Source organism: Erythrolamprus reginae, chromosome Z (assembly GCF_031021105.1).
Source record: "Erythrolamprus reginae isolate rEryReg1 chromosome Z, rEryReg1.hap1, whole genome shotgun sequence".
Lineage (NCBI taxonomy): Eukaryota > Metazoa > Chordata > Lepidosauria > Squamata > Dipsadidae > Erythrolamprus > Erythrolamprus reginae.
In genome coordinates, this window is record NC_091963.1 from 77,076,327 (window position 1) to 77,103,181 (window position 26,855).

General features: G+C 42.0%; 2 protein-coding genes across 10 annotated transcripts in view; one reads left to right on the top strand and one right to left on the bottom strand.

Moving 5' to 3' along the window:
• CDV3 (CDV3 homolog) overlaps positions 1 to 3,209 on the top strand; it is a 103,964-nt gene extending 100,755 nt beyond the window's left edge. The window contains exon 5 of the mRNA XM_070730155.1: positions 2,913 to 3,209. Coding sequence (XP_070586256.1) covers positions 2,913 to 2,928 — 16 coding nt within the window. The 3' untranslated portion in view covers positions 2,929 to 3,209. The remainder of the gene's footprint in view (positions 1 to 2,912) is intronic.
• The window catches only part of TOPBP1 (DNA topoisomerase II binding protein 1), a 217,414-nt gene that overhangs the window by 83,589 nt on the left and 106,970 nt on the right, over positions 1 to 26,855 (bottom strand). For all 9 annotated transcript variants that reach the window (XM_070730152.1, XM_070730148.1, XM_070730150.1 and 6 more), the window contains one exon: positions 889 to 1,032. In XM_070730152.1, coding sequence (XP_070586253.1) covers positions 889 to 1,032 — 144 coding nt within the window. The remainder of the gene's footprint in view (positions 1 to 888; positions 1,033 to 26,855) is intronic.

Below are 26,855 nucleotides of genomic sequence, written 5' to 3' on the forward strand. Positions count from 1 at the left end.
AGGATAAGGGCCTGGGTGGGCAAGGCCAGGGTGGGCACAGCCAGTCAAATTGATTAATTGTTCTAATTATCAGAAAATTTCTTCTAGGTTGCTTCTTCCCTTGATAACTTTCTACCCACTGCTTCTTGAACTGCCCTCAGGTGCTTTGGAGAATAGCTTGACTCCCTTTTCTTTGTGGCAGCCCCTAAAATGTTAGAACCACTGCAACCATGTTACCCCAGTCTTTCTTTTCAAACTAAACATATTAAATTCCAGCAACCATTCCTTATATGTTTTAGCCTCCAGTCCCCTAACCATTTAATTGCGCTTCTCTGCACTTTTTTGAGTCTCAACATCTTTTTTACATTGTGGGGACAAAAATAGAATGGTTTGATTTTTTTTTGTAGAGAACTACAGTAAAGTGGGGATGTATGTGTCTCTCTATGTATAAACATAACTTCTAATTTAAAAACAGATCTGTTTATAGACTAGTAATATATCATTACCAGGTTCAGGATTTAGAAATATTTTATTTGCTCAATCCTAGTTAGGATAGAGGAGAGGTGTCAAATTGGCGGCCTGCTGGCCAGATGTGTCACATGTAGGCACACTATTCCAACTCCGTGAACGGGGAAAATGTTATAAAATGTCACTACAGCAATGAGATAGAGCTTTAACCCAAAATGTTCTCTATTCAAAGCATTACAAAGTATAAAATATTAAACTTTTTAAAAAGGTTACATATTTTAATCATGATATTCTAATTATTTCTGTTATATTATAACAAGCAATGTTCTTAAAGTTTGGTATTATTTTAGAACTAATACGAATGAAAGCAAACCATTACTGTTATTTATACATACAAATTAATATTATCAAACTGAATGGAAGAATAAAGAAAAAATATACTTTGTCTCCTTTCCCTTCTTTTCCAGCAGTATCAAGCCTTTGTGACAATATGTCATCTTCCACACCACTAATATTCAAATTCATTTTAGGATTATATGTATGAGGATAAAGAGATTCAGCTAGTCGTTTGTATTCTTGTGCACTCTGGGAAGAAAGAAAAGGTCAGATAAAAAGAGATTAATGCCACCACTTTAGAACAATTGCATAAATAAATATTGTTAATAAATATTTTATTATTTCCTTCCTAATAGATAATATACAAAAAATTCCAGTAAATTACTTAGTGTCCTGGATCACAACCCCCAACCTTTTGGGTACCAATGACTGGTTCCATGCAGAGCTTTTCCACGGACCAGAGAGGGGGTGGCTTTGTGTGCTGCCTGCATCCTCCCAATGTTTGTGCAGTCCAGTTTCTGGTATGCTGCATACTGATACCATTCTTCAGAACAGTGGTTGGGAACTCCTGACCTGGATAATGACTAATCAAAACTCACTTCATCAAACGCATGAGATTAGAGAAGTAAGAAGCAGTCCAAAAGTGATGTACTGTATTTTTTGCATTATAAGATGTTCCGTACCATAAGATGCACCTTTTGGGGAGGCGGGGAAAATCTGCCCCTGCCTCCCAGCAATTTGTCTCCTTGCAGCAAACAGCAAAATTCCTGGTCAGCTTCAGCAAAACCTGATTTAGCAGGAGCAGTTGATTGGCAGTTGGATCAGCCTTTGGAATACCGCCTATAAGATGTTCCAGCCTGTGGGGATTGCTGCCACCCATCCCCCCCTCTATGCAACCCATTTTTGGCCTCTGCCACCACATTTTCAGACTATCCAGGGTTCCAGGGAGCGGGGATTGACACCGCTGCCTATTGCTGCCACAGCAGCTGCCATTTAGCAGTGATTCCTACCGTTCAGCAGCAATCCCTGCCGCCTGGAACAGGCTGAAAATAGAACACGGGGAGGCCAAAAATGGAGCATGTGGAGGTGGTGGTGATCTCTACAGCCTAGAACAGCTGATCGGCGGTATTCCAGGAGGCCAATCCAAGCACCAATCAGCTGCTTGTGTTAAATCAGGCTGTTTGCTGCAAAAAGGCAGATTGCTGGGAGGCAGAGGCTGACAGGGCTTCGGCAACATTCGCTCTATAAGCCACACAGATTTTTCCACTCATTTTGTGGGGGAGAAGTGCATCTATGCTAATACCAGGAGAAATAATTTATTTCACTTCTGGTCCCATTTTCCCAACCTTACCTTTTGTGGGGAGGAAAGAAAACAAAAGTAAAAAAAATATTAAGAAATTGCGTGACATCATCTCCATTATACTACTGCTCTTCCTGCCACCTCTACTACTACTGCTGAAGAAGGAATGCAGAATTCCTTCACTCAAATACAGAAGATAAACTGTTTCCAAAGCAGGTAATTTAATATTTTACTTTTCAATTACCAAACCAAGTGAAACAGTTTTATTTCTGTCATTTAATGTCTCAAATTAATCAGTGGTTTTTCACAATTTCCACCCTTATGAATCTTTACCTTTTATGAAATCACAGCTATCATATAATGATACCTACAATAAAAATAAAACCAACAACAGAATAATTGGAATGGAGATAAAAAAAATTATCGCCCTTACTTAAGGACATAAACATAGAAGTGCTATGAGTTTTTGAAATACAGAATAGCGAAAAAGAGAAAAACTTTTTTTTTTGAAGGGGCCATGTGTGGCTAATTTTATTTGCAAATTATATCCTTCCTTAGCAACCTACTAATTAGAGAAGAGGAATGAAAGACAGATGTATTTATGAATTAGAGTGAGACCTTAGATAATTTTTGCTTCAGTGGTTTGTCTGTTACCTAAGATTCCACTACACTCCAATCTGATTTTGCAACCGATTTTATTTTAAAAAAATTTAAACAAGTATACTCTACCCTTCAAAACCAAGATTTTATACTGCATAACTAAAACAAAACATCCATTGATTCAGAAACTTCATTTCTTATCTAACAGAATCTATTGTTATCCTTTTAGGACAGTGCTTCATTAGATGGTGAAGAAACAAGATGCCAGCAATGGAGAAAGCATTGTTACATCATGGGGAGAAAAGCTGCTATTAAATGAAGATAAAATGGTAGGAGGTGGAAAAAAGTTATAGAAAAAGAAAAAAGATTGGAGAAAGGAAAAGGAAAGGAAATTGGTGAAATTAGGAGAGAAAGAAACTCAGCTGCACCTGAGAGGCCTATCCAAGAGACTGGAGGCCCATATTAATATTGTTTCCTGATTGCTTATTTGTACCCCATGACAATCATTAAATGTTGTACCTCATGATTCTTGAGAAATACATCTTTTCTTTGATGTACATTGAGAGCATATGCACCAAAGATAAATTCCTTATACGTCCAATTGCACTTGGCCAATAAAGTATTCCCCTTCTCTTCTCTACAAATTGGGGGAGCAAAACTGACCAGCTGTGAGTAAGCGGGGCAAGCTGCAGAGGAGGGAGGAAAATCAGTGGTGGGACGGAGAGGCCAGCAGACCAAAGGCAGCGCAACAATGGGCAGAGAACAAAGAGGAAAGCAAGTGAGAGAGAAAAGCGAGGCAAGCTTGCTGAGGATCATGCAGGCTTGTTTGCTGGTGGAAGCAGTGTACCCAGAACAAAGGACTAGTCATGTTTGCTGGTGGAAGCAGTGTACCCAGAACAAAGGACTAGCAAATGGGAGTCATGGCTGTAGAGCAAAAAGCAGTGGCAGCGCAGCAGGGAGAAAAACCAGCAGCAGCAAGGAGAGCACAGCGAAATAGAGCCTCAGAGTAGTGCAGAGAGCAATGGGGAAAGAGATGGTGGAGCTAAATGGCAGGCTGAGCATAGATTAGATAGTAGAGCTGAGCCAACCGGAAAGCTGAACAACAGGCTAGAGCTGATCAGAGTAGAGATAAGGCCAAAAAGACCCAAGCACCGAAAGACAAAACGCACCAAAAGACAAAACGGAGCTGGCAGAGATAACAACAAGAGACCAGAGAGCAAATGAAGTAAAAGCAACATGTTAAGACTGAAGTCCCAACAGGCAGGGAAGGAAGACACTTGTAGACTATAAAAATAAATACAAAACAGAAAATAAAGATAAATAAATAGGCAAATACTAAGGACAAGAATGGAACACTAGAAATCAAAGAAGACTAAGATGAATGAATCAAATAAATAAGGCAAATCTTAAATAATAAGGTAGGGAGGAATTACAGCTCAAAAACTTGAAAAATATATAGTGAGGAAAGAATAAATAAAACAAACATGAGCAAGTTAAATAAATAACAAGGTAGAAAAACAAAAAGGCAGAAGAATGGATAGGGAAAAAAAGAGAAACTTTTTTTTACCTCTCTAAAAGAACCAGCAAAAGGAAACAACAGAACAGAACAGGTGGCTGATACTATTGTGGTAAGCAACATAGGTTCCATGTTTGTGCTTATGCCAAAACAGACCCAAATTATAAATAAGTGAACTTTGTAAATTGCTAGAGTTTAAAAAAGTAAGGGATCTTGAGACAACTCTAGCCAAACTCCAACCTACGAAAAAAAACTATACCCAAACTGAACCGAATAATGAACAAATATTTCCCTGAGAATTTGATTCTGCTTATAAACCCTTGGAGGAAAAATGGAGGTATGTCACATATACTGTTTCCCCAAAAATACAATGGCAACTCGGACAGCATCCCTGGTCTGCCCTCAAGGTGCCATAGCAAGGGGAATGGGCAAATTTATTTATTTATTTATTTGATTTATATGCCGCACTTCTCTAAGGATTCAGGGCGGCTCACAACAATAATATCAAAATCAAATCAAAACCAATCAAAACAAAAGCACACTCTAGCCATATCTCTGTCAAGGTCTTTTCTACAGTTACCCACAGCGGCTGGAGGGAAGGGTCTCTACAAGCTGTAAAATTGCTTCATTGGAAAATGTGACTTATGACACACCTTGGGGAGAGGGCGAAACAGGGTCAGAGCTGGAATATAAATTATGTGGGGTCAAAGTTGGCTTTATTTGGAACTTGCCGACATGAAGCTCCTGATAAATAACTGGATTTTTTTTTTAAGCTTGGCTTGAGGCTCATGATTTAATTACGGCATCAGTCAGAACTCTGACAGCAAGCCAACTGAGTCCTGGGCTCTCCAATCACTCCTCAACCCCTGGATGCCTGGAGAGAAGTACTGATGGACTTACTTGAACAGTCTTCTCAATGCGCTGCGTGGAGAGTCCAACGTGGGTCATACTTCAGTCTGTTTGGTAGGGACTGAGTTTAAAATTTAAATATTTAATATTCTATTAGGAAACACTCTCTAGCTGCCCAAAGGGTTCAGTTTTAAACAGAGGTGTAGATAAAAAAATATCAAAAGAACTTTATTAACCAAAACCATAAAAACCACAACAGTGAACTGCGATCCTGGGCCCAATGGCCAGGTGGGTTTGGACTCTCCACACAGTGCATCGAGAAGACCGTTCATGTAGGTCCAACATTACTTCTCCAACATGCTGCTAAGAAGAGTCCAACATGGGATATACCCAAGCTAAGAAGACAGGGAGGGAGAAGGCTGAATTAGGTGACCAGGAGCACAGACGTGCTGTAGGACACGTCTGTCGAAGGCTACCTCCGCTGGGGCAAAAGAATCCAAATGGTAGTGCCTTATGAAGGTAGACGGTGATGACCACATGGCTGCCTGGCAAATGTCTTCTACTGAAGCCTGCGTGGCCCACGCCATCGAGGTGGCCGCACTCCTCGTGGAATGTGCTGAGATTCCACGTGGAACCGGCCAAGACTGTTACCGATATGCCTCAGCAATATAGGCTCGTGTCCAGTGTCTGATGATTTGAGACGAAACCTACTGTCCTTGACTCGTAGGCAGGAAGGAGACAAACAAGGCATCAGACATCCATAATGATTCAGTTAGACGAATGTAAAGCTTTAAGGCTTGTCAAACATCCAAATTGTGCCAGCGAATTTCAAGGGGATGAGATGCCTGTGCACAGAAGTCCAGGAAAACAATCTCTTGTGACCGATAAGGTGTATTGATCTTGGGTAGAAAGGCTGGGTCAAGCCGCAACACTACTCTGTCTTGGTGGAAGATGCAGATGTCTTGCTGGACGGAGAAGGCTGGCAATTTTGACACCCTTCTGGCCGAGGTAATCACAATGAGGAAGGCCGTCTTTAAGGACAGGAAAGAAAGATAAACTCACCTCATTGGTTCAATGGGAGGACCTGTTAAGGCTTGTAGCACAAGCAGCAGATCCCAAGTAGGATAGCGATGAATGATTTGTGGTCTTAGGTAGCCCAACACAGAAAGTCCCATATGCATGGATGGTGGTATAGGGATCAGAAATTGTCCAGTCAGATGATGGTTGAAAGGGCTGCCATATTAAGTGCCAGTCCTTTGTCTAACCCCACTTGGAGAAAGGCTAGGATCTGCTCCCGACTGTATGGTGTTTAGAGCCCACTTGTCTGTGGAAGTTGACTGTCACCGAAGGAGGAAGTACTGTAACTTGCCTCCGATTAGAATATCTGGTATAGAGTCACTTGCTTTTGCAAAAACCTTTGGAGGCCTCACTCTGAAAAGACCATCTGGGCTGTGAGTATTGATGGTAGCCCCCTGTGTCTCCCTGGGAACACCAGTCTATCCTGTCAGTAGGTCCCCTGGTTATACAACCTCTGGTTCTGGGGAAGAGAATTGCCTGAGGAAGCATCTTGCCAAAAGGACTGTCTACGGAAATATGGAGTCTGTCTCCTGTCTGCTTGCCTGTAAGCTTTGGAAAAGACTTTGTGTTTGTTCTTATCCTCAATTAAAACTGCATCAAGTGACTCACTGAATAGTTTGGGTCCCCCAAAGGGAACTGCTGCAAGCCACCACTTAGAACGGGAATCCGCTGGCCAATTCCTGAGCCACAGCAAGCAGCGTGAGGTCATGGTGGCTGCCATAGACCGCAAAGTGAACTTCGTCAACTTCAAGATAGCATCCACTGAGAATTCAGCTGCAGCTAGCAGTTTGTTAAGGTCCTGTTGGAGCCTGGCATCATTGGGACCCAACCTTGTTTGCATTTCTCGAAGCCACACAATAGAAGTGCAATTAAAGAAGGGGTCCGCATATGCTGCATGTAAGGCCCATGCAGCTGATTGGTGAGATTTGTGAATTAGATTCTCCACCTTGCGATCATCTGGTTTTAGGCCCTCAGCCATGTTCACAGGAACTAAGGCATTAGATACTAAACTGGTGACAGGCTGGTCTATTGATGGGAATTGTAACAGTGCTTCAATATCTGGTCCAAACCTGTAGAACTTCCGTTCAGTGGATGATGGACCTGGAGTGGCTGCCGGATGCTCCCAGGGGGCACTTGATATTTTCAATGAAGATCTTTGAAGATGGAATGAAATCCGATTCTTTCTCAGGTTCTGTGAAGAATCCCGCAGTTGGGTCTATGCCCACAGAAGGTTTTGATGGCTTAATGAATGCCCCCAACTTGGCTGTCATCTTTGCCTTATATAGGAGTATCTTGAACAAGGATGGCTTGAACAATCCTGTGAAGGTAGATTGTTCAGTGGATGTCTCTTCATCTTCAGGAAAATCATCCTTGAATCCATTGCCGTTATCCTGTGACACTGGTTCAGGCCCTATGGGGTCCTGACCTGAATAGTGGGCTGTTGAGATAGGGCCCCCATCCTGGGGTGCTGATCTTGCTGGCATAATTGGAGGGCGCTGCTACATACCAGTGGCGATGCCTTGTGAATATGCGTTGGTGAGGTAGGCCTACTGCAATTGGAATGAAGGTTGCAGATGGTGCCAATCTCTGAGGTACTTGTGGTGGGGCCTGGGTGGCCAAGCTGCCATCTTCCTGGCCAATGATTGGCAATGTAGCCGAAGGCAAGGAAAAAGGAGGTGCCTCAGAGCATTCAGGTGACCAGTCTTTAAGTGTAGCTGACCCAGAAGGCTCTGGGTTTGGTAATAGGGAGGCAGCCACAGGTCGAGAAGGAACCATTATTGGAGCAGGAGACAAAGTCCAGGTGGCTGCAATTGTGGAAAAGGCGATGCTAGTGCCTGTTTCTAAGCCTTCTCCATAATTTTTTCCAATGCTTTTATCCTTCTCTCAGCTTCCTTTATCGATACCAAAGTTTGAGAAGTTTTAGACTTGGCCTTAGAGCAGACCTGGGCAAAGGGTGGCCCGCAGACTGGATGCGGCCTGCCCGCTGTCTGTGACTGGCCCGCAGAGGTTGGAAGGGAAGGAACTGGAAAAGGTGCAAAAAATGGAACTGGAAAAGGTGCAAAAAAGGGCAACAAGAATGATAAAGGAAATGGAGCACCTTCCTTATGATACCATTTTACAACGCCTTGGTCTCTTCTTTTCTGTATCACACAATACTAGGACAAGGGGGCACTCCCTAAAGCTCATAGGTAAGAAAGTGAGGACAAATCAAGGGAAATATTTCTTCACCCAGAGGGTCGTTGGTTTATGGAATTCACTTCCAGAAGAGGTTGTGACAGCTATCAGCCTTGATAGCTTCACGGCAGGATTAGACAGATTCATGGATGCCAAGCATATAGATGGATGCCAAGCATATAGATGGTCTGTTTTGTTCAGTTTTCTCAAAAGACACCTTACAAAATAATACTATAGAGGGATATAGCATTGCTTCCAGCTGTACAGAACTTGAATGATTAAAGATAAATAAGGCAATGGGTCCAGATGGCATCCACCCCAGAATTCTTAAAGAACTCAGATCTGTCATTGCTACCCCCGACTGATTTGTTTAACCAATCCCTGTTAACAGGAGATGTTCCTGAGGATTGGAAAATGGCCAGTGTTGTGCCTATCCACAAGAAGGGCAGTAGAGAAGAAGCTGGTAACTACAGGCCAGTTAGCTTGACATCAGTTGTAGTTAAAATGATGGAGACTGTACTCAAAAAGTGGATAAATCAGCACCTAAAAACAATAACTTATTGGACCCAAATCAGCATGGCTTTACTGAAGGCAAATCATGTCAGACTAATCTCATTGATTTCTTTGACTATGTCACAAAGGTGTTGGATCAAGGTGGTGCCGTGGATATTGCCTACCTGGACTTCAGCAAAGCCTTTGATACGGTTCCACATAAAGAGCTGATAGATAAATTAGTGAAGATTGGACTTAATCCCTGGATAGTTCAATGGATTTGCAGCTGGCTGAAGCGTAGACATCAGAGAGTTATTGTTAATGACGAGTATTCTGAGCAGAGACAGGTTACAAGCGGTGTGCCACAAGTGTCTGTTCTGGGTCCTATTCTTTTTAATATGTTTGTGAGTGACATAGGGGAAGGTTTGGTAGGGAAGGCTTGCCTATTTGCCGATGACTCTAAAGTGTGCAATAGGGTTGATATTCCTGGAGGCGTCTGTAATATGGTAAATGATTTAGCTTTACTAGATAAATGGTCAAAGCAATGGAAAACCCCAGTTTAATGTTTCCAAATGTAAAATAATGCACTTGGGGAAAAGGAATCCTCAATCTGAGTATTGTATTGGCAGTTCTATGTTAGCAAAAACTTCAGAAGAAAAGGATTTAGGGGTAGTGATTTCTGCCAGTCTCAAAATGGGTGAACAGTGCAGTCAGGCAGTAGGAAAAGCAAGTAGGATGCGTGGCTGCAGAGCTAGAGGTATAACAAGCAGGAAGACGGAGATTATGACCCCGCTATATAAAGTGCTGGTGAGACCACATTTGAAATACTGTGTTCAATTCTGGAGATCTCACCTACAAAAAGATATTGACAAAATTGAACGTGTCCAAAGATGGGCTACAAGAATGGTGGAAGGTCTTAAGCATAAAACTTATCAGGAAAGACTTAATGAACTCAATCTGTATAGTCTGGAGGACAGAAGGAAAAGGGGGGACATGATCGAAACATTTAAATATGTTAAAGGGTTAAATAAGGTCCAGGAGGGAAGTGTTTTTAATAGGAAAGTGAACAAAAGAACAAGGGGACACAATCTGAAGTTAGTTGGGGGAAAGATCAAAAGCAACATGAGAAAATGTTATTTTACTGAAAGAGTAGTAGATGTTTGGAACAAACTTCCAGCAGACGTGGTAGATAAATCCACAGTAACTGAATTTAAACATGCCTGGGATAAACATATATTCATCCTAAGACAAAATACAGAAAATAGTATAAGGGCAGACTAGATGGACCATGGGGTCTTTTTCTGCCGTCAGACTTTTGTTTCTATGTTATTGAAACGAATGTCCAAGTGCTGCCTCTATGTTGGTTGAGGCAGGTAGGATTCCCTTGAGTACCACTTGTTGGGGGTCAAGGGAAAGGGAGGGTCTTGCCTTCACTTTCTGCTTAAGATCCCCATGGACAATTGGTGGGTCACTGTGTGATACAGAATGCTAGACTCGATGGGCTTTGGCCTGATTCAGCATGGCTTCTTATGTTCTTATGGAAGGAGAAATGGAGGGAGGAAGGAAGGGAAGGAAGGAGAAATTCTCTTTCCATGCCCTTTTGCAAAAGTCCAATAAATGCTCATTTTTTAATTGTTCATTGGTTTCATTGGCCTTTCCAAGAAATTTAAAGCAAACCCCCCATCCCACCTCTCAGGGAAAAAAAGAGAGGAGGAGGAAGAAGAGGAATCCAAAACTACTTTCAGGCAAAGCCTCCACTATGTTTTCTCAACTGACAATGTAGGTCAGTTGAAGAAAGGCAGCTGAAAGGAATATTTGGAAAGAGAAATAAAGAACTGCCCAAAAGCAGAAATAAAATGCAGAGAAAATCAGAGAGACAGAAGCTTCTCTCCATTTGGAGAAGGAAGGAAAAAATGGAGGAAGGAAGGAAGGAAGGAAGGAAGGAAGGAAGGAAGGGGCAGGCAATTAATTTATAATTCTAATATAATATATATATAATATAATATAATATATAATATATATTATATATAATATTTATAATTATAATTTATAATTATAATATAATTAACTCAGTTCTACCCAATAGTATACAGTATTGGGTAGAACTGAGTTAATTATATTAATCCGGCCCTCTAAAACCATCCCAATTTCTCATGCGGCCCCATGGCAAAATTAATTGCCCACCCCTGCCTTAGAGGATGAGTCTTTTGACTTACAGGGAGTGGAATCTTGAACTGTCTCCTCTCCTAAAGGCTGCTCCTTATCCTCTGCCATATCGTAAATTGCAGTAAAATATCCAGAGCAATGTCAAGCCAATTATCCACTTACGGTCCTGGAACTCAATTCAGGTTTAATCTGCTGCTCCGCAGCTCTCCCAGGTGCTTTCTGGGCATCCACCAAGAAAACGGAAGTCAAGCAAACTAAAAAGCCAGATTTCTGAAGCCTAAATAGCCTTGAAATGCTAAAAAAGCTCTGTGCGCATGCGTCAGGGAGACCAGCAGCTGGCAAAAGCCGTTTACAACCTGCCTAACTACTGCTGATGTCAGGGAGCAAAAGGCGGCCACCAATCAGCGACGGCAATCCTCGGGCAATTCCCTGTTTGAAATGCAGCATGAAACCAATGCTAGCAAAAGGAAAAAGGTGTGAAAACAGGAAGGTTTGCTTGCACTCTGGCTGAAGCGTTTGGTTGTTGAAAGGCTGGGAGACAATCGTTGGAGCCGCCAGGAAGTTCTCAATCAGTGGAGGGACAGATCCTACCAGCTAGTAACAATGAGGAAATTAGAAAATCAGAGGACAGAAAATCAGAAGATTTTCCTCAGAGCTCTGCCCATGGAGAGCAAGAAACTCTATTCCATCCACTCTACCTTGTGAGTACAGTAGGGGGTGGAGTATTTAAAGTATTTAGTCAGACACCAGTCGTGCAAGTTCTCCCACTTAAAAAGATGAGAGAGGCCTGTAATTGACATTATAAGTAGATCTCAACCATAAGAGACAACATGAGAAAACACATCCAGAAAATCACATTGTCTGATTTTTAATGAATTTTATTTGCAAATTATATTGGAAAAGAAGTATTTGGACAATAACAAAAGTTCATCTCAATACTTTGTTATATATCCTTTGTTGGCAATGACAGAGGTCAAACGTTTTCTGTAAGTCTTCACAAGGTTGGTGTGCCTGGGATCATTGTTACGCTGAAAGACCCAGCCACCTTTCATCTTCAGTGCCCTTGCTGATGGAAGGAGGTTTGCACTCAAAATCTCACAATATATGGCCCCATTCATTTTTTCATGTACATGGATCAGTCATCCTGGTCCCTTTGCAGAGAAACAGACTCAAAGCATGTTGCCAATCCCATGCTTCACAGTAGGTATGGTGTTCTTTGGATGTAACTCAGCATTCTTTCTCCTCCAAACACAAAGTGTTGTCTTTCTACCAAACAGTTCTACTTTGGTTTCATCTGACCATATGACATTCTCCCAATACTCTTCTGGATCATCCAAATGCTCTCTAGCAAACTTCAGATGGGTCCGGACATATACTGGCTTAAGCAGGGGGACACATCTGGCACTGCGGGATCTGAGTCCAGGGTGGGGCCAAGCTGAAGCGACGTGTAGGCTAGTAGCTCCTGGCTTACACTCGAGATTTTTCGCCAAAAAACCTATAATTGGAGACAATTCTTCCTGGAGAGGAGAGTTAGGGTAAGGGGAAGTGTCCGACAGTGGGCGGGGCGCGAGCCCCCACTCCGGGTGGCGAAATCCCCGTGTTTGGGTGGGGGAAAAAGTTGGAGTTTTTAACTCCGGCCCAAAGGCTTGGCGCACTGAGCTGACATCAGGGAAGCAAAAGGAGGAGCAGCGGTAGCAGCGGTTCTTATTAGACTACTATAACCGACTTACCCGTGAGAAAATCAAAGGGGAAAAGAGGTTGGAAGAAGAAAATAGGCAGTCTCCCTATTGTGAAACATCGGTGATCAAAGAGAGCGGAGCATTCCGAAGTGCAGGGAAGTAAAAGGAAGTTGTTGGTGGTGGGCGGAAGTGACTGGGGGTCAAAGGAAGGTTGGTGAAGACGGATCCTATGGAGGTAATAGCTGAGGCCAATTCCTTCCCATGGTGATCAGAGAACAGTTTGGCAGTTGGTTGGGGGATTGATGACGTGAGATTGACTAAGATTGAAGATCGAGACGGGAAGTTGGAGATTGGAGATCGCAGATTGAGATCAGAGGCTGGAGGAAAGATCGAGGAGAACCGACAGCGAAGGAGTGAGGAGAGAAGGGGAACCAGCGGGGAAGGAACAAAGATCCCCGACACATCTGCTGAACTTGCTGAGTTGCCTGTGTGAAACCTGAGAGATCTGGAATTAGTGGGCAGAACGATGGAGATCGTGGGAGATCATGAAAGCTTGAAGGTTTGGTTTGGTAAATTGAGAAAGTTTTGGGAGAGGAGAGTGAAAGACTGGAGACGCCACTCTTTTCCACAGGGGAGACCATTAGAGATTGAAACTGACACTTATAGTAATCCAGAGATCTTACCACTGCTGTATAGAGACATAGACTGAATTGCTAAACGCCAGAAACCAACTGATAAGAACCCAGAAATGCTACAAGCGTATAATTTACAAGTTATAATTAACATCAATAATTTTAACTTTAAACATATCTGGATAATTTAAGTACTTATACGTAGTTTAATAATTTAATTCTAATTTCTGCTGTTTAATTGTGAATCTCTGCTCTTTCTTTCCCCTGTTCTTCCCCCCTCCCCTCCTCCTCCTTTCTCTGGTTTTCATTTTTTACTTTCTTTTACTTTCTTTCACTTATTCTTCCTCTTTCCTCTTTCCTTTTCTTACTCACCCTATTGGTAGCTGTTTTTTCCTATTTTTATATTTACTTCTGTTTAATCATAATCTGATTTTCACCCACCCCGAGAGTTGATCTTGGGGGAAATTAATTGTTTGATTAAGATAGTAAAATAGTAAGGTAGTAACTGATCAATTATATAGTGATTAGAGTGAATATAATACAATTGTTAAACTAATTTCAATTTATATAGTGTATAATATATTAATTTAGTCATATTAAGAAAAAACAATTTTGAAGTAAATTATTTATTGTCATTAACTATTATTGATTATATTTACTGATATATTTACTGATTAATTAAGATAGATAGATATATATAGATATATAATTAGAAATTTTAAATTTGGTATTTATTATAAATTTATTTGTTAATTATTGATTAATTTATTTTGATTAATTTATTTTATTTATTTATTTGTCCAATACATAGGAAGAAAAATAGACATGTGATAATATAAATGAGGCTGAAAGTGAACTTAGTGGAGAGGATATATGAAAAGAAGAGAATATATAAGATAGGTGAAAAAAAGGAAAGACAATTGGACAGGGGACGAAAGGCACACCAGTGAACTTATGTACACCCCTTACTGGCCTCAGGAACCTGGTGAGGTCAATCGTGGAGAGTCTAAGGGAGAAGTGTTGGGGTTAGGGGTTGATAATAGTTGATAATAGTTGATAAGTGTGACTAACGTGACAAGTCTGATTGATTGATTATTATTCTTCCGTCAAATAGCTAGTATCGCTGATTATACTATTTATAAACCAATTTTAAGATAAATATAGGGAAAATTTGAGAACTTCTAGAGAGAATTTTGAGTACGTCAATGAACTTTTCCAAATACCAGAAGAAATCGACACCTAGAACCTTTCCTATAGCTAATACAAAACCAAGTATAGAAATGGCAACAGTGGAAAAAACATCTCTCCAATCAATACAGGCGTCATTAAATCTAATCCAGGAATTCATGGTACGGAGCCAGGAATCTGCTTCAGCAACCCAAGAAACAATAAAACAGAACCAGGAAGAAACTGGCTTGTATTACTGAAACCTGGCTGGGCCCAGAGGGAGGTGTTCCTCTCTCTGAAATTTGCCCAGCCGGGTTTCAGATATGGCATCAACCTCGACCCCAGGGAAGGGGGGGGGAGTGGCTATTGTAGCCAGGGAGAGCCTTTGCCTGCGTAGACTCATTGCGGGTTGCGAGTCTCTCTTGCTGAAGTTGGACTTAGGGGTTCAGGTGGGCTTATTTCTCACGTACCTGCCTCCCAGCTGCGTGTCAAAAGCCCTGCCTGTGCTACTCGAGGAGGTAGCCGGGTTGGCGGTGGAGTTCCCCGGACTTATTGTCCTGGGGGACTTCAATCTGCCGTCGCTCGGCGAAACCTCTGGGTTGGCACAGGAGTTCATGGCCACCATGACAGCCATGGACCTGACTCAAGTAGTACAGGGTCCGACTCACGAGGGAGGGCACGCACCTGACATGGTATTCCTTTCCGAGCAATTGAATAATGGTCTGAGATTAAGGGGCTTAGAACTATTGCCTTTGTCTTGGTCAGACCATTTCCTACTACGGCTCGACTTCCTGGCTCCAATCCTTCCCCGCAGGGAGGCGGAACCAATGAAGATGTTCCGCCCCAGACGCCTGATGGACCCAGAGGGCTTTCAGACGGCGCTTGGGGTTATACCAGAGGCACTTGTCCACAGTTCGGCGGAGTCTCTTGCGGAGGCCTGGAATACGGCTGCTGCGGAGGCTCTTGACCGGATTGCGCCTTTGCGACCTCTCCGTGGCGCTAGACCCCGTAGAGCCCCATGGTTCAACGAGGAGCTCCGGGAGTTGAAACGCCAAAAGAGACGTCTAGAGAAGCGATGGAGGAAGAGTAGGTCTGAATCTGATCGAACACTTGTAAGAGCTTTTATTAAGACTTACAAAGTGGCGCTCAAGGCGGCAAGATGCGCGTACCATGCCGCCTTGATTGCATCAGCGGAATCCCGCCCGGCCGCTCTGTTTAGGGTGACCCGCTCCCTTCTTAACCAGGGGGGAGTTGGGGAGCCCTTGCAGAGTAGTGCTGAGGAGTTTAACACGTTTTTCGCTGATAAAGTCGCTCAAATCCGGGCCGACCTCGACTCCAATTGTAAAACAGTGTCGACTGACGACGAGTCAGTCGAGGTGATTGGGGCACGTACTTGTCCACCTGTCTGGGAAGAGTTTGATCTGGTGACACCTGATGAAGTGGACAAGGCCATTGGAGCTGTGAGTTCCGCCACCTGCTTACTGGATCCGTGTCCCTCCTGGTTGGTCTCGGCCAGCAGGGAGGTGACACGGAGCTGGGCCCAGGAGATTACCAACGCTTCCTTGGGGAGGGGAGTTTTTCCATCACTCTATAAAGAAGCGCTTGTGCGCCCCCTCCTCAAGAAGCCCTCCCTGGACCCAGCCGTATTTAACAACTATCGTCCAGTCTCCAACCTTCCCTTTATGGGGAAGGTTGTCGAGAAGGTGGTGGCACTCCAGCTCCAGCTGTCCTTGGAAGAAGCTGATTATCTAGGTCCCCAGCAGTCGGGTTTCAGGCCCGGTTACAGCACGGAAACCGCTTTGGTCGCGTTGATGGATGATCTCTGGCGGGCCCGGGACAGGGGTTTATCCTCTGTCCTGGTGCTCCTCGATCTCTCAGCGGCTTTCGATATCATCGACCATGGTATCCTTCTGCACCGGTTGGAGGGGCTGGGGGTGGGAGGCACTGTGCTCCAGTGGTTCTCCTCCTACCTCTCTGGCCGGTCGTAGTCGGTGTTAGTGGGGGGTCAGAGGTCGGCTCCGAGGTCTCTCCCTAGTGGGGTGCCTCAGGGGTCGGTCCTCTCCCCCTTGCTATTTAACATCTACATGAAACCGCTGGGTGAGATCATCCAAGGACATGGGGTGAGGTATCATCAATATGCCGATGATACCCAGCTTTACATCTCCACCCCATGCCCAGTCAACGAAGCGGTGGAAGTGATGTGCCGGTGCCTGGAGGCTGTTGGGGCCTGGATGGGTGTCAACAGACTCAAACTCAACCCGGATAAGACGGAGTGGCTGTGGGTTCTGCCTCCCAAGGACAATCCCATCTGTCCGTCCATCACCCTGGGGGGGGAATTATTGACCCCCTCAGAGAGGGTCCGCAACTTGGGCGTCCTCCTCGATCCACAGCTCACATTAGAAAACCATCTCTCAGCTGTGGCGAGGGGGGCGTTTGCCCAGGTTCGCCTGGTGCACCAGTTGCGGCCCTATCTGGACCGGGACTCATTGCTCACAGTCACTCATGCCCTCATCACCTCGAGGTTCGACTACTGTAATGCTCTCTACATGGGGCTACCTTTGAAAAGTGTTCGGAAACTTCAGATCGTGCAGAATGCAGCTGCGAGAGCAGTCATGGGCTTACCCAGGTATGCCCATGTTTCACCATCACTCCGCAGTCTGCATTGGCTGCCGATCAATTTCCGATCACAATTCAAAGTGTTGGTTATGACCTTTAAAGCTCTTCATGGCACTGGACCAGAATATCTCCGAGACCGCCTACTGCCGCACGAATCCCAGCGACCAATTAGGTCCCACAGAGTGGGCCTTCTCCGGGTCCCGTCAACTAAACAATGTCGGTTGGCGGGCCCCAGGGGAAGAGCCTTCTCTGTGGCGGCACCGACTCTCTGGAACCAACTCCCCCCAGAGATTAGAACTGCCCCTACTCTCCCTGCCTTCCGTAAACTCCTTAAAACCCACCTCTGCCGTCAGGCATGGGGGAACTGAAACACCTCCCCCGGGCATGTTTAATTTATGCATGGTATGTTTGTGTGTGCGTCTGTTAGTTTATGGGGTTCTTTTAAAGCTTGTATAAATTTTAAAGTTTTCTGATTATTTATGATTTGTTCTATTCTGTTGTGAGCCGCCCCGAGTCTTCGGAGAGGGGCGGCATACAAATCTAAATAATAAATAAATAAATAAATAAAACAAATAAGAACTTTGAAAAAATGTCAGACAAAATTGAAGGTCTAGAGACCCGAATGGAGACTATACAAGAAATTATTATTAACCATGAACAAAGAATAAAAAAAATTAGAAACAGATACAATAAAAACGGAAGACAAAATAGGAGAAGCAGAGGGAAGATTAAGAGCTGCCAATAAAGAGCTGGAGGCCTCGATTGCAACACTGGAGATGGAGAAGTCTGCACAATTCTTGCGCTTCCAAAACATTCCGGAGAATGCAGATGAAGACTTATTTAATAAAATAGCAGAACTAATACGTGAAAATACACAAATTGAAATAGAGGAGGTGAAAAACCATATTGATGAGACATACAGAATTCAGACAAACTATGCTAAAAACCACAGACTACCGAGAGAAGTTCATGTATGATTTACAAAAAAAATCTATAAGAGATGAAATATATAAAACAACAAGAAATGGGAAAATAATCTACCAGGAGAAAGAAATAATTGTTCTCAAACAGATACCCAAAAGGATAAGAGAAAAAAGGAGAGACTATCATTACTTAACGGCTAAGCTTATGAGAAGGGAAATACCATTTCGATGGTTAATCCCGGAAGGACTTTTAATAACTTGGAATGGGAGGAAAATCAAAATCGATTCATTTGAAAAAGCCGATTATTTTATCAGACAACACCTAGAAAAAGAAAGAGACAACAATTCAAATACAGAACACCAGATTCGGCAAGAAGGAATAGAGGAAAAAGGGACAGAAAGAGAACAGGAAAGGGGGGAAATACAAAAGGAGGAAAGAATCATAACAAGAGCGGTGGCAAAGCGACAGTAGAAGAGGGACGGGAGGAGAGGAGAAGGAGGGGATAGACAGGGAAGATAAAAAATATGGCAAAAACACTTAATCTATTTTCAGTAAATATTAACGGATTGAACTCACCTATAAAAAGAAAACAGACAATGACCAAATTATTAAAACAAAACATAGATATATTATGCCTACAAGAAGTTCCGGATAAGACGGAGTGGCTGTGGGTTATGCCTCCCAAGGACAATCCCATCTGTCCGTCCATCACCCTGGGGGGGGGGAATCATTGCCCCCCTCAGAGAGGGTCCGCAACTTGGGCGTCCTCCTCAATCCACAGCTCACATTAGAAAACCATCTCTCAGCTGTGGCGAGGGGGGCGTTTGCCCAGGTTCACCTGGTGCACCAGTTGCGGCCCTATCTGGACCGTGACTCATTGCTCACAGTCACTCATGCCCTCATCACCTCGAGGTTCGACTACTGTAATGCTCTCTACATGGGGCTACCTCTGAAAAGTGTTCGGAAACTTCAGATCGTGCAGAATGCAGCTGCGAGAGCAGTCATGGGCTTACCTAGGTATACCCATGTTTCACCATCACTCCGCAGTCTGCATTGGCTGCCGATCAATTTCCGGTCACAATTCAAAGTGTTGGTTATGACCTTTAAAGCCCTTCATGGCATCGGACCAGAATACCTCCGAGACCGCCTCCTGCCGCACGAATCCCAGCGACCGATTAGGTCCCACAGAGTGGGCCTTCTCCGGGTCCCGTCAACTAAACAGTGTCGGTTGGCGGGCCCCAGGGGAAGAGCCTTCTCTGTGGCGGAACCGGCTCTCTGGAACCAACTCCCCCCGGAGATTAGAACTGCCCCTACTCTTCCTGCCTTCCGTAAACTCCTTAAAACTCACCTTTGCCGTCAGGCATGGGGGAATTAAGACATCTCCCTCTGGGCATGTTTAAATTGTGTACGGTATGCTTGTGAGTGTGTCGGTTAGTATATGGGGTTTTATTTTAAATCTTAAATGTTTTAAACTTGCTCGGATTATTTATGATTTGTTTTCTCTGCTGTGAGCTGCCCCGAGTCCTCGGAGAGGGGTGGCATACAAATCTAAATAATAAATAAATAATAAATAAATATAAGAAATCAAGACCGCAAATTGTTAGAAAATAAAAAATTAGGCAACTTATTTACAACATTAACAGATCCAAAAAAAAGGGGCATAGCCGTATATATTACGGAAAATCGTCAACCTGAAAAAATCTATGCAGACAAGGAGGGAAGAATATTAAGTGTACAGATCAGAATAGGAACCAAAGAAATAGTCTTAATAGTAATTTATGCTACAAACTCAAATCAGAAAGAATTTTATAAAAAATTAGAAGAACATGTAAGACAGATTGAAGGGAAAAATATATGTATTATTGGAGATTATAATGTGGTACATAACATCCAAAAAGATTACAAAACAATTAAAAAAAAACCTAAAGAGAGGAAAACCTTACCAGCTGAATTTCTTGAGATGGTGAGAGAATATAGACTTTCAGATATATGAAGGGAGAGACACCCTCAGGAGTTAGAATACACCTTTTACTCACCACCACAGAAGTCCTGGTCAAGGATAGATATGATTTGGGCAGACAAAGAAATTGGGAAACTTATTGAAGAAATTGAAATAGGACCAAATTTTTGGACGGATCATCATCCAAAATCAGTAAAAATAAAAGAACCAAGGAAAGAACACAACAGATGGTCCATAAACCAAGTATTGATAAAAGAACAAAATTATATTAATTACATTAAACAAGAACTTAAACTATTTTTTAGGACAATTGGAACAACGATACTACAATTCAGAATATCTGGGACACCACGAAAGCATATATAAGAGGGCTAACAATAGCATATTCATCCAAAACCAAAAAATCTAAAGATAAAAAATTGAATGAATACAAAAATAAATTAAAATACCTAGAAATAGAAATGCAAAAAGACTTACAAAACGAGAAATTAAGTGAAGAAAGGGATAAAATAAAACACAATATCAACACTAATACAAGATAAAATTGCTGTTAAACTTAAGATAGCCAAACAACATGAATTTGAAAGCGCAAATAAAACAGGTAGATGGCTTGCATACAAGATCAATTGATCCAATGGAATTAACTACACATTTCACTTACAGGGAAAATTTCCACAATCAAAATCCTACCAAAATTTCTTTATTTATTCCAAATGATCCCAGTAAAATTAAATAAAAACTTTTAAATAAAATTAAACAGCACAATCTCCAAATTTGTATGGGAGGGGAAAAAATCGAGAGTAAGACTTAAATATTTACAAGATAAAACTAAACAAGGTGGATTCGGACTTCCAGATTTTGAAAGTTACTATCAAACATCAACATTACTTTGGATAAAAGATTGGATAGAGCTTAAAAACAAAAGATTATTAGCTTTAGAGGGACATGATACTTTACAAGGGTGGCATGGATTCCTATGGAATGAAAAAAACAAAATTCCAACATATTTCAAAAATCACATAATTAGACACTCCTTAATGGCAACATGGATAAAGATTAAAAGAGAACACAGTGATCCCTCGATCTTCGCGATCTCGATCTTCGCGAAACGCTATATCGCGATTTTTCCCACCCGATGACGTCACTCTCTTCCTTTCTCATCTTTCTCTCTCTCTTTCTCTATCTTGCTTCTTCCTCTCTCACACTCTCTTCCTCCCTCTCTCATCTCTTTCTTTCCTTCTCTCTCTTTCTCTATCTCTCCCCCTCTTGCTCTCGAGTGGCGGGCGGTGGGCGGGCGAGCGGCGGGCGGGCAGCAGCGAGGAGCCTTTGCGTGGGCGGCGGGGAAACCCCGATCTTCGGCTCCTCGCTGCTGCGGCGCTGCCGAGCAGATCAGCTGCTGGGCGGCCGAAGAAACCTTCCCTGGGTCTTCCCCGCCGCCCACGCAAACTCCACCATCTGCGCATGCGCGGCCATGGAAAAAGGGCGCACATGCGCAGATGGTGTTTTTACTTCCGCACCACTATATTGCGAAAAATCGAGTATCGCGAGGGGTCTTGGAACATAACCCTCGCGATACTCAAGGGATCACTGTATATTAAAATTCCAAGATGGTATTCCAGCATGGAAGCAGTTACACATCCAAACATTCTCCAAATAAAAAAAAATAGTGAATTATAATCATATATTAGATGAGAAAAGTAATATCAAAACAAGACAACAATTGGAAAAACAAAATATTATTATTGATTGGTGGCCATACACACAAATTCAGGTAAAATGGCAAAAAGATAAAAAGAATAATGGAATATAGGAAAAGGATAGTATATTAGATAAATTAATATTAGGTCAATATTAATTATAACTAGGCTATATAACTTTTTAATTGAGTATAAAATGGAAACAGAAATAGTTAAAGGAAATGTGATTAGTTGGACTAAAAATGTAGGACATAACATATATTTAGAACAATGGGAATTAATGTGGAAAAATTATAAAATAACGAAATCTGTTTCATATAAAGAAAATATCCAAAAAATGTTCTATAGATGGCACCTAGCACCAGCTAGATTAGCCAAAATATATCCAAATCTAAAACCAAATTGTTGGAGGTGTAAAAATAAAAATGGGACCTTTTTTCATCTATGGTGGACATGCCCCCAAATAAAAAAGATATGGAAAATTACTACAATTAAGCTGATATTAAAACCAGAGACCTTTCTTCTAGGCATAATAAATCAAAAACTTTAAAAAGACCACTATTATTTAATACAACATATGATTACTGCATTTAGAATTACAATAGCGCAAAATTGAAAACAAGAAGAAACACCATCAGAAAGAGAAATGATAAAAAAAATATACGACTGCAGAAATTGACAGATTAACCCAAAAACTTAAAAACAAAGAATAAAAATACTATGAAATTTGGAAGAAATTCTATGACTGGGTTGATACAAGAAGAAACAAAGTCTTTTATTTTCTAATTATTGCTCCCAGAGTTGATTTCTTCACATGAAGCTGCTTGCCTATTGCAGATTCAGTTTTCCCAGTCTGGTGCAGGGCTACAATTTTTTTCTGGTTTCCTTTGGAAGCTCTTTGGTCTTCACTATAGTGGAGTTTGGAGTGTGACTGAGGTTGTGGACAGGTGACTTTTATACTGATAACAACTTCAAACAGGTGCCATTACTACAGGTAATGAGTGGAGGACAGAGGAGCCTCTTAAAGAAGAAGTTAGAGGTCTGTGAGAGCCAGAAATCTTGTTTCTTTATAGGTGACCAAATACTTATTTTCCATCATAATTTGCAAATAAATTTGTTAAAAATCAGACAATGTGATTTTCTGGATGTGTTTTCTCATGTTGTCTCTCATGGTTGAGGCCTACGTATGATGTCAATTACAGGCCTCTCTCATCTTTTTAAGTGGGAGAACTTGCACAACTGGTGTCTGACTAAATACTCCCCCCCCCCATTGTATATCCACGGAGGGCAGGGACCTTTAAGGCAATATCTGAAGAATGTGAAGGAGGATTTTTGGTTCTTGCCAGCATACCAGTTAACCATCCTATTTAGTTCATTAACTTACCTGAGATCAATGGGGAAAACTTTCTTTTAAGGGGAGTGTCTAACACGAGTTTAACTACTGTTAAATTCGTAGAGAGAAAAAACACACATCCCTACTCTAAGACTGAGTTTAAAAAACTGGACCCTTTGGACAGCTAGGGGGTGTTACCCAATTGAATATTAAATATTAAAATTTTAAACTGAGTCTCTACTAATCAGACTGAAGTATGACCCTTGTTGGATTCTCCTTAGCAGCACATTGGAGAAAAAATCAGGCTACCATGGCAGAGGGTGGACTATCCAAAAGGAGCCTGCCCAAAGTGATCCAGAAAAAGGAAGAACTTGCCTCCACCCAGAGATTTCCAGGACCCAAAAGCCCAATTGAAACTGGAATGCAGCCCCCCCCCCCCCCACCATCAAAGCTGAGATGCCAGCCCCAGCGACCAAACATAGAAACATAGAAGACTGACGGCAGAAAAAGACCTCATGATTCATCTAGTCTGCCCTTATAGTATTTTTTGTATTTTATCTTAGGATGTATATATGTTTTTCCCAGGCATGTTTAAATTCAGTTACTGTGGATTTACCAACCATGTCTGCTGGAAGTTTGTTCCAAACATCTACTACTCTTTCAGTAAAATAATATTTTCTCACATTGCTTCTGATCTTTCCCCCAACTAACCTCAGATTGTGTTCCCTTGTTCTTGTGTTCACTTTCCTATTAAAAACACTTCCCTCCTGAACTTTATTTAACCTTTTAACATATTTAAATGTTCCGATCATGTCCCTCCTTTTCCTTCTGTCCTCCAGACTATACAGATTGAGTTCATTAAGTCTTTCCTGATAAGTTTTATGCTTAAGACCTTCCACCATTCTTGTAGCCCGTCTTTGGACCCATTCAATTTTGTCAATATCTTTTTGTAGGTGAGGTCTCCAGAACTGAACACAGTATTCCAAATGTGGTCTCACCAGCACTCTATATAGCGGGATCACAATCTCCCTCTTCCTGCTTGCTATACCTATAGCTATGCAGCCAAGCATGCTACTTGCTTTTCCTACCACCCGACCACACTGCTCACCCATTTTGAGATTGTCAGAAATCACTACCTCTAAATCCTTCTCTTCTGAAGTTTTTGCTAACACAGAACTGCCAATACAATACTTAGATTGAGGATTCCTTTTCCCCAAGTGCATTATTTTACATTTGGAAACATTAAACTGGGGTTTTCCATTGCTTTGACCATTTATCTAGTAAAGCTAAATCATTTACCATATTACAGACGCCTCCAGGAATATCAACCCTATTGCACACTTTATAGTTATCGGCAAATAGGCAAACCTTCCCTACCAAACCTTCCCCTATGTCACTCACAAACATATTAAAAAGAATAGGACCCAGAACAGACTCTTGTGGCACACCGCTTGTAACCTGTCTCTGCTCAGAATACTCGCCATTCATAATAACTCTCTGTTGTCTACTCTTCAGACAGCTGCAAATCCACTGAACTATCCAGGGATTAAATCCAATCTTCACTAATTTATCTATCAGCTCTTTATGTGGAACCGTATCAAAGGCTTTGCTGAAGTCCAGATAGGCAATATCCATGGCACCACCTTCATGACATAGTCAAACGAATCAATGAGATTAGTCTGACATGATTTGCCTTCAGTAAAGCCATGCTGATTTGGGTCCAATAAGTTATTGTTTTTTAGGTGCTGATTTATCCTCTTTTTGAGTACAGTCTCCATCATTTTAACTATAACTGATGTCAAGCTAACTGGCCTGTAGTTACCAGCTTCTTCTCTACTGCCCTTCTTGTGGATAGGCACAACACTGGCCAATCTCCAATCCTCAGAAACATCTCCTGTTAACAGGGGGGTAGCAATGACAAATCTGAATTCTTTAAGAACTCTGGGGTGGATGCCATCTGGATCCATTGCCTTATTTATCTTTCATCGTTCAAGTTCTTCTAAGATATCAGCTTCTAAGATCACTGGAGCTGAATCCGTACAGCTGGAAGCAGTGCTATATCCATCTATAGTATTATATTGTAAGGTGTCTTTTGAGAAAACTGAACAGAAGTAGCTATTGAAATGGTCAGCAATCTCCTTATTCCCATCAATGCATGTATTATTCCCGGTGCTAAGCTTCGTGGTGCTGCAGTTTTTCTTCTTCCTATCACTAATATATCTGAAGAAGGTTTTATCCACCTTCTTTACAAGCAAAAAGGGATGAGTAATGGTGGGAAAAATGTCTAAAGCAGCTGAGATTGAGTTCCCAACCCTAGTGCCCAAGGCTGGGGAAGGCCCCTGAGTAAGTTAGGAAGAATGGAATGGGTTTGGGACTGGAACAGGCCCGGCTCCCAAAGCCCCTGATGAAATCCTTGGGGAGATTCATATACCAGCTGAGAGAAGAATTTGAGCCACCCTTTGAAATGAGGGGCTTGTGCTGCCCAAAAGAGATGGGGGTTGCAGCTAAGCCCTTTGAAGTGAGGAGATGTAGATGGAAACACAGCTTCCTCCACCCACCAGGAAGAGCCTGAGGCTGCAACTAGTGCCTCCCTCGTGCAACAGGAAAACTGCCAAAGGCAGAAGGCCCTTCCCCTTTCTTTCTTTCTTTCTTTCTTTCTTTCTTTCTTTCTTTCTATGTATGTGCGCACTTATGGAATTGTCAATTGAAATACAAACCAGATTATTAAAATATTGTATTTCTATATTCATGGTGTATAACTGCCATGTAGCATGTGTAAGATATATGACTAGTTCAAAAATACATTCATAATAAAAATGTCAACTATCTTAGTTTATATTCAAAATATTTTTTTAAAAAACGTCCTTAATTTGGCAGAACTTTGCTGATGAAATTATTTCTAAACTATCCCTTTCCCGTTTGCAGCCTTTCCTATGAATCTCAAGTGAATATTTTGCCAACTTTCTGTAGTAGAAGGGGAGGGAGGCAAATAATAAATGGGATAAAACGATCTCTTTCCTTTACGCAAATGAAAACCTCAGAGTAACCAAAGAAGCTTTCATTAACTTGTTCTTAAGAAATCATAATAAGTTCCCACCTGCCTAGACAGTTTTTGTCTAGATTCCTACAGAGTCATCTTTCTTCAAGGCTCGTCCCAACTGGTGTTAGCAGGGAGCAAAAGATTCAGCCAACAGCCACTTCTTTGTAGTATGCTACCGGGCTTGATGCTCTCTCATCTCCTTTTTAACATCTATATGAAACCACTGAATGAGATCATCCAATATCATGGGATTGAGGTATCATTAATATGCTAATTTAACTCAACTTTACATACCCATCCATGGGTGACCAAAGTGATGATGTAGCTTCTCTCTTGCAGTACCTAGAGGCTATAGTTGTAGGTTCAAAGTATTTTGGGATTTGGAAGTTTATCATTTTTAACTCTGGATGGGGCTGTGGGGGAGGGAGTTTCTCTTTGATTTACAACACCTTTTCAAAGCATAGTTGGCAGTCGTGCCTAGGAGTCTTTGCACAATTATGTACCAGTTGAGCCAACTGCTGGCTTGTGAGGCTCTGCATGCACCCATGCCCTAGTCATCCTTCAGTTGCATTACTGCAATGGGGCTACCTTTGAACAGTCTTCAAAGGTACAGAATGCAGGGGGATGGATGTTCTAGAGATCCCTTACATGGCAAATGTATTGGGGAGAGAGATTTACTAAGGAACTTTTATTGTTATTAGTATATATCTACCTTCCATATCTGTTATTGTATTTATTACCTGTGCACTAAGATCATCGTGCAGTAGGATGGCCAACCCCCCTGGGACTTGAGAGGGCAGTCAAAGTAATTACAAAGATACGGATTAAATAATATTTATGACAGGGTAA